The sequence below is a fragment of the Oryza sativa genome, chromosome 1 (genome assembly GCF_034140825.1).
Source record: "Oryza sativa Japonica Group chromosome 1, ASM3414082v1".
In the NCBI taxonomy this organism is placed as follows: domain Eukaryota; kingdom Viridiplantae; phylum Streptophyta; class Magnoliopsida; order Poales; family Poaceae; genus Oryza; species Oryza sativa.
Window position 1 is genome coordinate 4,999,320 of NC_089035.1, and position 16,190 is coordinate 5,015,509.

The window sequence follows — 16,190 nt, forward strand, 5'->3', positions numbered from 1 at the left end:
CACTCCAAAAAAAGGTGAATCTGGACCGTTTGGCACAGCTCCCGCTCCAGGTAAGTTGGAGTTGGGAGCTAGAGTTGTGCCAAACGGGGCCTAAGACAGTGATGAGCTCCTCCTAGTAATTAGCAAGTGCCCATAAGCCGGTCATAAATGTGATCCACGTGAAACAACCTACAGATGCCACAGATCTCACCACCGCACGCTCCATTGAATCATTTGCAAGGTCGCAATTAATCATCGCAGATGCATCTGAAGCTGAGAGGCAGCAGCTAGCTAGCAGCTGGGACCTGCAGGTGATGGATTCAGGATTCGCATATCGATCGTGAATGAATGAATGATTCCCTAATTAACCCAAAGTGTTAGTGTCAGTGTCAGTGTTTAATTTGTTGCTCCGAAGAAAAGCTAGCTCAGCCTTTTGGGAGCTCAATTCGACTTGCTAGCTACTAATGACGGATTACTGTTGATTAATTAATCTTCAACTGCAGTAATGCTTGCTAGCTAGCTAGTAGTAGTACTGTACTCAACTGGTAAATTAATTAACTGGTTACACTTTGTAGGCTTGTGGATGGATCTGACGAGGTTGATTAATTAGTAATTTTTCTGCAGAAATTGCAAAGCTAGATCGATCGATTGATCGATCTATCGAGCACGAGTGGCACAGGGGATCAGTCGGTCGGTCCAAGGTCGCCATCAGAGTTCGTCGGTTGGTCTAATTACCCAACTGACCTAGTAGCAAAATACTACTCCCTATCATTTTTTAATAGACGACGCCGTTAACTTCTTACATGTTTGACCATTCGTCTTATTCAAAAAATTTACATAATTATAATTTGTTTTGTTATGAGTTGTTTTATTACTCATAGTACTTTAAGTGTGATTTATATCTTATACATTTGCATAATTTTTTTAATAAGACGAATGGTTAAACATGTGAGAAAAAGTCGACGGCGTCATCTATTTAAAAAACGGAGATAGTACTAATCTATAGTTATTTGATTTTAATTGCAGCTGAGATCGATCGAGTGGTGCTCCATGTCTCCTCCGTGAGAGATCGAAAGCTTCTTCTTTATTAATCCTTAATTCTGCTCGGCCATCACGTCGTGCGTGTGTGTACGTGCAGTAATGGCCGGCGATCGATCTCCCTGTCCATGGGTGGATTAATTACTCTCTTTAATCTTCTTCTTCCTCCTCACGTCGTTGCTCAGATGATAATAATTCGTGGATACTACGATAGGAAGGCTTAGAAATTAGCTTGAATTTTTATCTTTAGAAAGTTAGCTTAATTTTCACTGTTGCGATTCAGACGATCAGTGATATGATATGATGCAGGTGTTGTGCCGCAGTAAGCGGTAACCAGCAATTGGTTAGTTATCAGTTGACTTGCAATTAAGTAGGCAGACACCGGTTAAACTTTTTCGTGTCAGGATTATTGTTAGGTCCAATGCCAACAAAATACTACTCCGTTAGTTTTGTCCATATACATCATTTCGATCTCGCATGCTGTTTATTCGGTCAAACCTGTCAAAATTTTGCCTAAACATCGCGACAATGAAGCCAATCAAATCGAGCAATAGTCGCCTTGATTGGCTCTTCTGTCAATGGACAGATGGAGAGAGAGAGAGAGAGAGAGAGAGAGTTTCAGTACGTGACAGATGCAGATCGAATTCGATCACTTTCATGGAAAAAGTTTTTGCTGTGAATCAAACAGATCATGCAGGAACCAAAGGATCTGGAAAGAAAAAGGATATTTGAGCACAAGGAACAGCGACCCCAACCTTATAGCACAAATAAAGAAAGATGCAAGAACATGGATAATGGCAGGCGCAAGGCGACTTGAAGAATTCCTTCTAAGTTAACCACAACGTTTATGTAATTTTGTATAGCTCTTTTTTGCCTCTAGGAGATGTATTTTTTTACGCCTATATCTAATGAAATAGCACAATCTCGTGCTGATTCCTTAAAAAAAAACAGATCATGCAGATTAATCTTGAGAGTTGAGAGCTACTCTTACTGTTCATGCATGCACGGATGCATACATGGACAAAATAAAAGGGACTGACGATGCAAATCTACACCACTCAATCAATTCTAATCCGAGATCTACCAAATGTGCATATGCAGAACAATTTGCCATCGAGAAACCTTGAATAATTACAGCGAAACAGTTTATTCAGGAAGGACGCCCAAAATGCATGGCAAAACACAAGTAGTTCTGATGTTTTTTTTCATACATTATCTATGACACTAACATATCATCTGTAAATAAAGCAGAATGAGATTATAGTCATGCGTGTAATGTGTATGTGCATACCTGTGTATGACAGGCTGACAGCATATACCTTCTGAATTACGTACACTGCTGAATTTCTTCTTTGATTAATCTATTGCCTTAGAGTCCAGATTTTGTTCTTTTTTGTATTATCTGTTGGCTTCGGCCTGTTAGTTATCAATTGACTACACTTCATTGGTCATTTGGAAAAGGAATTACAATAAACAATCATCAATTAAGCTGGCTGCTAGCTGCATGACAGGCCAGCAGTTGCAGGTAGTTCCAGAAGTAGTGGCACACAGACGAGTAGGGACCATATACCGTTTAGTTTCAGCAACATTTTGTCTATAATCAATCGGAACAAGCAACCTGATTAAAATAAGTGCAGGGCTACACAACCAATTAAAACAACAAGAAGACATGAGACTTTGGCCATCTCTTTGAACCCACAAATTACACGTGAAACAATTCAGTAGATTCAGTTCATAAAACTGGATAAGTTACAAGCAAGTTTCTGACACTTTGACCTGAAACTTGTTAGCTGGGCAAGTTCAGAACCTCTCAAAAATTACAGTACTAAACTGATCCACGTGATAAACATTATCACCAAGAACTCCTTTAAATAATCTCCTTGGGCTGTCGGTGAGCAAGGTTAGCATCAGCAGCATGGCACTGATCTTCATCGTCCACACAAGCATATCATGGCCCATTATTCAGTACAGTACTCGGCACTGTGCCAGTGGCTTCATCGTCCATTGATGGAGCAATGCAGGTGAACGATGGTGATGATGTTCAATCGCTGTACCGGCCTGTGCATGCATGCGAATCATTGAAGGCGAAAGAACCCATCGGTAAGTAGATTGCCTGTCCATTCTTGACGACCAGTAGTAAATAGCAGCCGTGCGATCCTGCAAATAATTCAAGCAAGAGCACTGGTGAGTTGCAGAGATCGGAACAGGAGGCGCCCACGCGGCTCTCGTCAGAGGAAGAATCTGGAGGAGAGGAGACATGGCGCTAATTAGGAGTCCAGTAGCAGTGATGGTACTGCGAGATTAGGGTTCTAATTAGGGTCTGGTTAGGCCATTGTTGCAGCAAGTTAAGGTACTAGTTTGTAGTTTGCAGAGATAGTAGCTTGAATGCATGAAGGATTGGGTTTTTCAGAACTTGAAACTGTGCAGACAAGTTAGAAAACGTGTGAGATGTTTGGAACTGAATATGGCCCGAGAGATTTTTGTCTGAAATTCTTCTAGGGTGGTTTGGTTTGACGAAGTTTGTGGAACTAGCAGCTTCAATGCATGAAGAATTGGTTTTTCAGAACTTGGACAAGTTTGAAAAATCATGTGAGATGTTTGGAGCTTGAATACGGCCTAACATTATTTGTCCGAAATCCTTCCAAAGTGTCTGAAAATTTTTCCAAGATACAGCCTAGGTTGTACGTAGATTCTTCCTATGTGTGGATGGTTGCGACCTTCAAATTATCAACAGCAGCGGCGTGTAGCGTACTATTGGTTGCAAGCTACCGGGCGTTGCAACAGTCTTAACCTATGATTGATTGGCACATGGAAGAACAATCTTGGGATCTCATATCTGAGTATATATATATTACTGCAAATTAGTTAACCCATTACTAATCCATGGCTAGAATTGGGCTATATGTTCTTCTCGGACTCTCCCGACAAACCGATTCAGGCTCCGCGTTGAAATGATTAGACACAACCAGCTTAGCTAGCTCCTAATTTTAGTATTTAAAATGAAGATGAATTCTGCATGCGGCTACCTTTGCTGCTTAATCATTTGATAGGCTGTTTGTCAATCTGTTCTGCACTTCTGCCTCTTCTTTTTCTGGCAGCTCCATTATTTGCATGTTGTCTTATCAACCGCATTCAGAATTTAAATTTTAGAATTTAATTTTAAGTTGATTTTTATGTTTTTTTCATCGTAGTTTGTTTTATAATATTGGCTTTTCAATTGGTAAAAAACACCGATATGAAAGTTTTATTTATAAATTATTTATATTACTACTAGTAATATTTTTTTTTCTATGGCTTATCAACTATAGAGCAAACTATATTCTTTGTGGGGGAGAAAATAAGAAGCAGCCAAGACTGGTTGTTGATTAGCAAGGGCCGAACGTAAGGGCACAAAAAGATTAAGCCCATGAATGCAAGATGAGCTAATATTGTCGGGTTAAATATATTTGGGCCTTTTCTAGAAAAAGAAAAGGTATATGTGGACCTCAACGCGCAGGCACATTGAATAGTGGGCCAAAGATAATTGGACCGAAAGGCCCATGGGCTTCCCTTAGGCAAAAGGTAATTGGAGCTGACGATTGCCTTGATTGTCCTTTAGCCATATTTATGTGGTTTTACTTTTATATAAGTTAACCACCTCCAAAAAATTTTCTAGATAGAAAACATCAATTTTAACCGTCAACAGATATCTACATCACAAGTATCACAAAATACTATTACATCATAGGGGTAGAATGTACGTGTGTGTTTACATAGATAAGTGTGTGGATGTTATGAGCGTATGTGTTTCTACGTGTTTCTTAAAAAAAAAAGAAGAAGAAAAAAGCTTGCATCATGGGTGCATGTTGGTGAGCCAACAGCCAAGTAGCACAACTGCAAAAGATTCCCCTTTTAGATGGACAAATGACAAACATCAACAGGTTGAATGAAGTTCAGTGGATATGATTTCATTTTCGTCTCAACCTTCAACCAAAGTTATATTGTCCATACATCCATGAGCCGTCTGTTGCAGCGTCGAAAAGGCATAAAAATCGGAGCATCATATCGCTGAAATGAAAGAAAATGACTCCAGTGGTCAATCTCCACACAACCATTGCCAAATATGTTATGTTCCTTGAAGAAAACAAATAATATGCATGTTTAAGCAGGTTAAGAAAGTCATCTATGTAAGGTAATGTATATATTATACTCCTATATAATTTGACTTGCATGAATGAACAGCCGTCGCCGATTTTCCTCGCCGGAAACGAACCAAAACTGGAGCAGAAGCCCACAGAATGTCACTCAAAACTGCCCAGAATACAGGAGATGAAGTCACCAAAAGCAGGTTTTATCATAGTCTCATCTGATGAGACTGACATAACTGCGTAAACAAAACGCTGATCGAATTAGTCAAACAAACAAAATCAGTGCTTTACCAGTGTAGTGTCAATTCTAAAACTGCAAAGTCAAAACCTTTCAATTATATTTCGACCAGAGAAAGGAGGACACATGAAGCTGCAAGTGAGATCGATGCAATTTTTTTTGAAAAAAATCTCAAGATTGACTTAAGAAGATGGCCATCTCAAGATTGGGCTAAAATAACATATAGCCCAATTCGGTCGTCTGCATTATAGGAGTATTATCTGTGCCAATGTCAATGCACCTCTTGTCAAAAACACTAATTTTCTTATCCCAAAAAGATTGTCAAAAGCATTACGTATACATGGAGTGATAATGACACCATGGTAATAAACTAGTTTACTTGTGGAGTGTTGATTTGCATGTATACTATATACTCCCTCCATCTCAAAATGTTTGACGCCGTTGACTTTTTTAAAAAATATTTGATCGTTTGTCTTATTTAGAAAATTTAAGTAATTATTAATTCTTTTCCTATCATTTGATTTATTGTTAAATATACTTATATATATAATACATATAGTTTTACATATTTCATAAAAGTTTTTAATAAAACGAATGGTCAAACATATTTTAAATAGTCAACGCCGTTAAACATTTAGAGAAAGAGGGAGTAATATAATTGCACACAAGAGAGATACTCTTGCATGCATGCGTACAAGGAGATCAGGAGATCCCATTGGAAGATCGATACTCCTCGTTATTTCTAATTTGACTGGTTCCAATGCATCATCATCGATTCATCGATCCAATATTGTGGCGTCATTTAGCTAGCAAGGGGATCGATGTATTTAATTAGTAGTCAATGAGCAAGATATAATTAGTACTCTACTATTATTTTGTCTCCTAAACTTTGGGGTTAAGTGCATTTTGCATCTTTGAACTCTTCAACGATATATTCCAGGAAGATTTTTCTTATAAAATATGCTTTGTTTATAAGCAAATCGATCATCAGCATATTCGAGTCGCTAGAAGCTAGCATTTGCAGAATTGCAGGACTGCATATATTTACACTGCTGCCCCGTATGTTTCTGCAGGATAAAGGTCATTTTGGTCTTCCAAACTATTTTGCCAGAGCACTTAACCCCTGAACATTTTTCCAGTTTATTTAATTTACACCTCGAATTATTGAAAACGGTTCACCTTACTTTATAATGCTATTTCTTTTTTTTTTCTCTCTGTATAAGTCACCATTTGCACAATATTTTGTTAGGACTGATAGAGACGCATTTTAACTTACCTTTAAACATTTTTAGATTTTTTTTTCACTTTTACATATGTAGGAAACAAGAAGACGGGTGTAAACATCGAGGTTTTAAATTTTAAGCAAATAATTATAAAAAAATTGAAATTATTTCCAAATTTTGATGATGGCATCATCTATGGATCTAAAAAGTTTTAGCTTAAAATATGACTTGTATAAAAAAATAGAAGAAAAATGCTATTGAACAGTAAAGTAAAACAATTATAATAGTTTAGAGGATAAAATAAGCCAAAAATAGTTTAGAGTGGTAAGTACTCCAATAAAATAGCCCACGGGAGTAAAATGTACTTTTTTTTATTATTAGTTTGTGTAAACAACTAAACACGATTAAGCTTCTCTACTACTCCCTCTATACTCATAAAGGAAGTCGTTTAGGACAATGTTTAAGTCAAATCTTGGGAATATAAATCATTAATAATTCTCAAGTTGTTGAGTTTGAAAATGTAAAAATTATATGAATAGATTTGTCTTGAAAAATACTTTCATAAAAGTATACATATATCATTTTTCAATAAATATTTTTATAGAAAAAAGAAGTCAAAGTTATGTTTTGGAGACCGTGTCGCTGTCCAAAACGATTTCCATTACGAGTACGGAGGGAGTACCTCTTAATTAGAAAAATACACTACCTCCAACTTTCCAAGTCTCTGAAAGTGTGCAAGTAATGTGCATAGACTCTTGCCTGTAGAAAGAAAAAATGCCTAGTGGCAGCTGGTGTTGAACTGTTGCAATTAATTGCCACAATGGATGGACCTTATGCTGTTGCGAAGAGTCCTCGTCAACCAGATTACCAGCGCTTTGCACAATCATGGTCAGCACTAGCCAAGTTGCTGTTGTTTTGATCATTCTTGTTAAGATAGCCAAACATTTTTTCTAGTGGCAAGTTGCCCTTTCAGATATGTTGTCTGTTGTTCGCACACGGCGACCTCGCATTCCTTCCCAATCTCTTGCAGAAGAACACATTAAACTAGTAACCAACTTGTAATTGCACTGCAGATCCAATGCATGCAGAATGAAAAAACAATGCACAACTGTACACCCTATGCAGCTAGCTGTGCATTCTCAAGATATATCATGTATATGTATATATATAGCAGATATAAATCTGTAAGCTTCAGCCAAGCATGGAATTATGGAGTAGTACTGTAAGAAAATGACTTAGTGATGAGTCCATTATTTCAGTAATTTAAGTATTGGTTCTTATCCATTATCTAAAAAAAAAGTATTGGTTCTTATGCCATACACTTATACTACAGAGAAGAAAAATCTTCTCACTTTGAAATACAGCTCAGCGTGCACCATGACTTATATTGAATACAGATATGTTCATTAAGCTCCCTCCATCTCAATTTCTCATTGTTTTAGCATTTAAATTTTTTATCAAAATACTTGCCATTATCACATTTAAAAGCATTTTTAGAAATGTCTGTCCCATCCTACCCTTCATTATCTATGCAGTCATACGTACGTACTAGTTCTCCTCACAAAAAAATAATTGTTAATATGGAAAAGATGATTATGATGTAATTAATGAGGATAGCAACGTAATTTGTCGCACCTCTTAGTTTAATATGAGATTCCCTAAAACGATAAGTAGATGGAAATAGATGGAATAGGATTTACCTTGTTATATGTTTCATAGCTTATTTCTCACTGATATATGAATCTTACGGGAGAGATGATCTGAAAAAAATGTCCTAACTTCGAAGTAAGTCGGTAACAAATTCCCAGACGATGCCTATATGGTATGAAAGGAATGGTCGGCTAACATCCAAGCTAGTCACTAACTTCGTCAACTAGCTTAATGTGAGCATGACAAATCAGAGGCTAGGAAACAAAAGGTTATCTCAGATGATCAAGAACCAATTGGCTGGTCAAGTCATCCTATCTTTTCCATGATATTGTACACATCTGGTTAATGCGTATTGAATTCATGACTTGAAGGAATAGGAGCTATTTGTGCAAATCTAGCTACCTGCCATTTGTTTAACATGTGTTTTTGTTGATTTGAACATGATAAGAAATAATTATATATGGAGATAATCCAAAATATACCATTGACAAGAGTCTAATTAATTTCACGTTTTACCCTCGACTATTGCAAGTTTCTGGGAATACGACCATACAAACGTCATTAAACGTCATTGTTTAAGGAGTGCTATTGTCGTCACTGTTCCATTCATGGGCTTTCGTTAGCCACAGTGGAAAGACCCGTTTGTCCTTGTGAAGGCTGTACACAATGTATTGTCCTACTTATTTTGATACCGTTAAAATTATCTTTCAGAGTTCCTCTCCACGCAGGCAACCCCTACGTGTGTGCCGTCACCGTGACTTTCAAGCGGGTTGTATGCCGCGCCAACACCCGTCGGCCACTCCGCCAGACAGCACCACTGCTGCCGGGGGAAGGAAAGATCTACTTTTCTTTGGCCCACCAAAGTCTTTCCCAAATTTGCTTTGGTAAGGTTTGTGACCTTGGTCTATGACAATGAGGGCAATTTGGTTATTAATTTGGATAAAATTAACATTTGCTAACAGAAACCCATGAACGGAAGGGTGACGGTGATGACATTTCTTATATAAAGATACCTGTACTACCGTATTTTCTTATACTTACACTCGCTGATGGCAAAACGTAAAAGAGAATCCCTTATATGCCACTAGAATTTGACCAGTTCCCTTATATGCCACTTAAAATTGGCTTCTCTCTTATATGCCACTAGTTCAATTTTTTTCACACTTTTATGCCACTCCCACCACTATAGTTTTAGTTGACTGTTAGTCAAATGTTAGTTTTTTTTCTTAAATGACCAATATACCCTCTCAACTAAAAAATGTGTAAACTTCAAAAAATCATAACTAATTTATTTTAAATCCTTTTTGAGTAAACAAAATTTTGTTAGAACTAGTGAAAAATGCTATTTATATTAAAAATATTATTGGAAAACTGCATATTTCATGCTTATATTGAAAATTTATTTGTGATGGTAATGGCTAAAATTGCATGTGATGCAGAAAAAATCAATTTTCATATGTTGTATCAAGAAGCTATATTAGTACTAAAATACATATTATTGGTTGTATACTAATTCTCAAGGGCAAATGTGTCCTTTTACAATAAAGTTAACGGTCAACTGGCGGTGGATTGACGGGAATGGCATAAAAGGGAGGAGAAACTTGAATCGGTGGCATAAAAGGGAGAAGCCAAGTTGAAGTGGCATATACGGGAGCTGGTTAATTTGGAGTGGCATATAAGGGATTCTCTCAAACGTAAAATCAGATGCATGTCGATGGCATTTCTTGGATTTTCTATTATGCATGACTCTTGTTCTTCGTATCCTCTTGTATTAGACTAGCACACTAGCATAAAGCCGTCAGAGTTGAGTTCCTAAGCATAAACCATTTGGGATGACCACAATTCTCACCATAGGTTCCGTTGTTTTGAGCTAATGGACGAGAAACGCCCAGGGGTCTTCCGGCTAGCTCCACAAGGTGGTGGACTAGACGATCTAGGTTCGAAGCCTCACCCCTTTTAATTATTTGATATTAGGTCTTTCCCTAATATTCGCGTTTTTGTTTTGAGCTAATGGACGTAAAAACTATATACATTACTATTTCTTAGACAACCATTTCTAATTTATTTGTTAACTTTATACTCCCTCATTCCCTAAATGTTTGACGCCGTTGACTTTTTTAAACATGTTTGACCGTTCGTCGTCTTATTCAAAAACTTTTGTGAAATATGTAAAACTATATATATACATAAAAGTATATTTAACAATGAATCAAATGATAGGAAAAGAATTAATAATTACTTAAATTTTTTGAATAAGACAAACGGTCAAACATATTTAAAAAGTCAACGACATTAAACATTTAGAGATGGAAGGAGTAATATATTTTATCAGCTAGACAGCTTATTCGAATAGACCTTAAGCAAAACCTTTTTTGACGTGACTACTTTTGTGGAAAAGTTAGACAAAAACTTCAGACCATTGAAATGTTTTGCATCCCCATCATCTTAGCTTTTGGATGCACAACCAGTAACCTAAATTCTAGAGACAGAGGTTGACAACTGTATTGTTATTGGAGATGTGAGCCCGTGATTAAGACAGTACAAAAATCCTCTCCGGCCGCCGCAAAAAGCCCCTGAAACTTGCAGATTCTCCAGTCAATAATGTCTTGTCTGCACATCGGCCGGGTCAGATCGATCGATCGAAAAGTCTCTCAGCAAATTCTCCAAGAACATATGCTCGATCGAAGTGTCGAACACCTGTGCGCTCGATCGAATTATTATTCCTTCACACGCGGAGAAGACGAAGCAATGGAGGAGTACAACGTCGTGGAATCGATCGATCGATCGACGGCGACCTGACCTGTCCTGCGCATCGATCGATCGATCGCTGCACGCGGCTCGCGATCAGCCAAGTGGACTTACGCCGTCAGTTCGTCTCCAATGCCAAATTGCCAATCAAAATGCAGTTGGATCGATCGATCAGTTCGTAACTCAAAGCATTCCAGTTAATGGGGCATAATAAGCCAACCAATCATCAATCAATCAATCATGCATATGCCGTGCTGACGCTTTACACGACCGTGCATAATCGATGATTAGTGTACGGTTAAGTACTCAAGGGAGCAGCCATCTCTACTTAATTGGTTAATTATAGTTAGCAGCAGCTGAAGCTGCGCTGTACTGAAGTTTCCCTTGCCGATGTTTCTCCCAACAAGATCTCCCAATGCGATCAGACACAGGTAATTAAGCTAGCCATGCACGCATGGGTAGATGTGTGATACGCAATGCAACAAATTAAACTCGAGATCTGCTGCTACTGATCGGTGAGGTTTGCAGTGGTTGGGGAGGAACAGCAAATATCAGGCCAACCTGGCAATTCATATTCAGGCAAATTGGCGAGACGAGACAGGGGAATATATTTGCCGGGTTCCTGCGTTGCCTGGGTGTGCCTACGTGTAACTAACGTGTTGGTGCTAGTGTGGTTGCTGCTTGCTGCTGACTGGTCGGGCGAGAGATCTCTTTTGGTTCCCGTGCTATTCTTGTCGCGCCATGGTAGGCTGGCATGGGAAATTCTGTCGTCTCGCTGCTGCAAGCTAGGCCGTGTCAGCAGAGGTTGAGCCGGAACAGATCCAAACATACTGGAGAAACACAAGTGGTGTGGTGTGGTGGTGGAGTTATGGTGCATATGACTTCACCCATCAAAGTTTAAATCATGGTGTCCACAGATATTACGTGCATATAATATGTACGTGTGCGTCTGTACTCTATCGTATAATTTTGTTTAAAAAAATTCAAACATACTCCCCGTCCAAAATAAAAAGGCTTATCTCTTAAAAAAAATTAGTAAGAAAGAAAGAAAGTGTCCAGTATTAATAAGAAATTAAGTAGAGTATCGATGGGTACTAAGTAGATAACATATACTCCTATTAAATAGACAAAACTTATCCATTTATATGTTTCTTCTATCCAAAAGTATTAGGCATATTTTTAGTTTTTAGTTTTTCTAAAAGAGATGATTATATTTATAGACTATAGTTTCTATATGCTAGATCATAACCTAAGGAATCATCTGGCAATATTCATTTGTTGTATGCATGTATAAAGTTCTTTGATTTTGTTACATGAGGTTGAGTTAATTCCTCCTTGATTTTGGTGACAAAGAATATATGTCTTGCATTTTTGTCGGGAGTACTAATTATGATTAAGAGTGTAATCAACCTGTTTTGAGATAAATTTTGAACTCTAAAAATTAATTTATTTTACGAAAAAGAGAGTAGAGCGGAACTACCATATTCATTAGGCTAAACTCCAAAATTTACATATAATTTCCTACTAGCAATTGACATCGGAAGTGAAGTGTTAAGTGGGTTTATTCGGTTGAATACGGAATACCCATGTTTTAGAAAATAGCTCTCTATTTAAACTTAAAACTAGCGAGATATATCTTATTTTCATCACTGATATATTATAGTATAAAGTTTGAATAGCCACCATCAAAATCTACCACACGCCTCTAGCCAAGCCGCCAAGGTAAGGATGGACTCAACATTCAGGGGTTCATAAATACAGCCACGCAAGTCACCGGAGATGGGAGGGGAGATGCCATGGCAGAAACATTGTTGGGTAATAGGTGCTCAAATTTGTCCCTTTTTAGTGTGTAGATCAAGTTTGAACTTGAGTTTTTGTGGAGTGAAGAATATCACTCTGCATTGTCAAATTTATTTTTGAAAATTTTCACAGCCATTCATTCATATTTAATTTAAGAAAAAAGAGGTATATGAGGGACATGCACTCAAGTGACTAAAATCCATTTTATATCCAATAGTAAAATTCATTGACATGGTCATACTGATTTAATATGATCATTGCCAGGACACTCGGATTTGACGTTGTACATACATGATGCGCTTCCAAAATTAAGTTACATCGAAATGATGATCTCAACCAAATAATTTTTCTTATCCTAACATGGGTGGTTCCTTATAGAAGTGCTATTTATTCGACGAGGGTGACCGATTAACGTAGGGTTGGGTTGACATTTATATTTGGGGCTTTATTTTCCATTCAACCATGGACCTTTCTGGAAAGGATTCAGAATTGATTGTAGTTTTGATAATTACAGTTCAACCATACGGTATATAAATGAAAAGAAGTCAAAGCAAAACTGAACCACAAAAGTCAATCAACTAAAAAAATGTCCAGAGTGATATGCAGTTAGGATATCACTTGAACAACCAGATGGGGAGCATGGCAAGTTTGTTTTTTCTTTTTCGAGGGAATGGCAGTTTGTTGCTGCAAAATATTTTTCAATTTAGAAATACTGAACCCCTGTTGGATCCTAGTCCTTACTGTTACTGTAACAGTAATATTTTAGAGTTTTAAATTTTTTTAAAGCAATAATAAAAGTACCAAGTGTACTCATGCGTAGGGAAAAAAATCACAGCAAGAAAAAGTATCCATTATTAACAAAGGAGTTATGTAATTTTTTTGTAGGAATTTTACATGAATTCCCTAGGAGCTGAGAGACGATTTGATCTCATGATCATCTAACTGGAGCATAAGGAGAGAATTAACCTTGAATGAGCTAGACCAGTCTTATCTGTATTAATTTGTCGTCTCTCCAACATGTGAGAGAGACAAATTTGGTTACAAAACTAATGGTACAATAGATAAATGAAACAAGTGTATGTCACCACTTAATCCCCATAATATAACTACCTTTGCAACTGATAAATATGTTTTTTTTAATAATTTACCAAAAAAATTACTTATACTTCCTTTAATCAATTAACTAACTAATTAACCAAATTAACTAAAAATTATTGCTGTTCTTGCTGCTGGCAGCTAGCTTGTTGCTTTGTTCCATTCCACGTGTCCATGAAGCGGCTTATCCTGTGGAGTGCAAGATCCAGCGTGTCCAAGCTCATGTTGGCGAAGCACACCCTGAACCAGCCGGCCTCCGAGCAATGGCACGACGACCCCGGCGAGATGTTCAGCTTCGCCTGGCGCAGCAGCTTCTCCCACAGCCTCAGCTCGCCGCCGACGCCGCCGCCGCCGAGCAGCAGCCGCCGCATGTCCATCCACACGAACAGCCCAGCATTGCCGCGCAGGCACGGCACGCCGGCGCGCGCCAGCCCGGCCACCACGTGCTCGTGCCGCTCCCGGAGCCGGCGGCGGTTGGTGCGGATGTACTCCCCGGCGAACGCCTCGTCGGACAGCATCGCCGCCAGCGTCTTCTGCGTCTGCGACGACACCAGCGTGAAGCTCGACATCCGCCGCGCCGCCGTCACGACGGCGTCGTTGTAGGAGTAGACCACGCCGACGCGGAACCCCGGGAGGCCCAGGTCCTTGGAGAGGCTGTAGACGATGTGGACGCGGCCGGCGATGCCGTCGCCGCCGCGCGCCTCGACGAGCTCCGCCACGCTGACGAGGTCCGGCGCGGCGAAGACGGAGCCGGAGTAGATCTCGTCGGAGATGAGGTGGATGTCGTTGCGCGACACGAAGTCGAGGATGTCGTCGAGCATCTTGCGCCTGACCGTGGTGCCGAGCGGGTTGGAGGGGTTGGTGATCAGGACGGCGCGGGCGCGCATCCCCACCGCGGCGGCCTCGTCGTACGCCGCCTGGAGCGCGGCGACCGTGACCTGGAACCCGTTCGCGCTGTCGCACCGCACCGGCACGATGTTCACCCCCGTCCTCCACCTCAAGTCCCTGTCAAACCTGCACGCCATGGATGTCAGCTCAGCCTGCCACTCTGCTCGATCGATCCCAAGCTAGCTAGATGCATGGCAATGGCAATGGCAATGGAACAGTGGCTTACCCGGGGTAGTAAGGGGTAGGGATGAGCAGGGCGTCGCCGGGGTTGGCGAGGATGAAGGTGAGGAGCTCGTTGGCGGCGGTGGCGCCGGCGGTGAGCACGATGTGGTCGGGGTCAAACCTCGCCTTGCCGCCGCGTATCTTCCCCATGAAGCTCGCCATCGCCTGCAAGCAACAATGGTGGCCAAGCAAGCCGCCGCCATCTCGATCAGTCCACCATGCATGGCGTTCGAGCCAAGCAAAGCAAGAATTGCAAACTCTCTCTCTCTCTCTCTCTCTCTCTCACGTACCTTCCTGAAGCTCTTGAGGCCATGGTAATCCTGGAACAGCGCGTTGTCCCTGAAGCTACCGGCGCCGGCGCCGCCGGTGCTCCAGCCGGCGGCCTCCGGGTGGTCACGGAGGTAGGCCTCGAGGAGGTCGAAGGAGACCTGGTTCTCGGCGAGGCCCATCTGTATGACGCCGTCGGGGTTATCGACGGCGTGGTAGGGGTCCTCGTCGTAGGCCTTCCACCCGGCGAAGTACGGCGAGTCCTCGCCGTGCGCCGCCGACGTTGCCACCTGCGACAGCGGCGGCGCCGACCCGGCGAACGCCGCAGCAGGCAACAGCTTGCCACCCATGATGTTCTCTCTCGTTCTCTCAGACTGAATTAATCTTGCAGTGCAAAATTTATATGCAATGGCAGTGTAGGAAGCAACACTGCAGTACAAGAGGCAATCAAGCAAATTAAGGTTTTTGGGTGTGTGAGATGAGATGATCCAAGGTTCCAAGTGTGGGAGGGGTATATATAGGCAAATGGAAGTATATATACCTATGTGAAAACCACTCATGATCATGTGATTGAGATGTCAGAGGCTGCTCATAGCTGTATGCATATAGGAGGGTTCACTGTTGAGAGATGACCGGACTTTTTTAGCTTTCAGAGGATTAAAGAATTGGAGCTCGAGCTTGACCAACCTATACTAACTACTAAGCTTGATGATTCTTTTTGCCCAATGATTGATTGCTCACTCTCTCTCTCTTTCTCCCTGACTGACCTTTCAGTAAAGGAGGAAGTTAGCAATACAGACAGTGTAGCGTAGTACAGCTGTAATCAGAAATTCAGATCGTCGTCTGCAAATTAAGGCAGCTTCCGTTGTCGCCATTCTCCGGCTGATCGAAGAAATTCAACAGATGCAGCAGCAG

At 40.3% G+C, this 16,190-nt stretch overlaps 1 protein-coding gene across 1 annotated transcript; it reads right to left on the bottom strand.

Annotated features, from left to right (window-relative positions):
• Positions 1 to 13,637: 13,637 nt before the first annotated feature.
• Positions 13,638 to 15,760, bottom strand: LOC4327307 (1-aminocyclopropane-1-carboxylate synthase 7). The gene is made up of 3 exons (NM_001409069.1): positions 15,299 to 15,760; positions 15,013 to 15,173; positions 13,638 to 14,912 (listed from the first exon to the last, which is right to left on the bottom strand). The coding sequence occupies exons 1-3, from the start codon at positions 15,623 to 15,625 to the stop codon at positions 14,015 to 14,017; spliced, it is 1,386 nt and encodes a 461-aa protein (NP_001395998.1). The 5' UTR covers positions 15,626 to 15,760; the 3' UTR covers positions 13,638 to 14,014.
• Between the last annotated feature and the right edge of the window lie 430 nt (positions 15,761 to 16,190).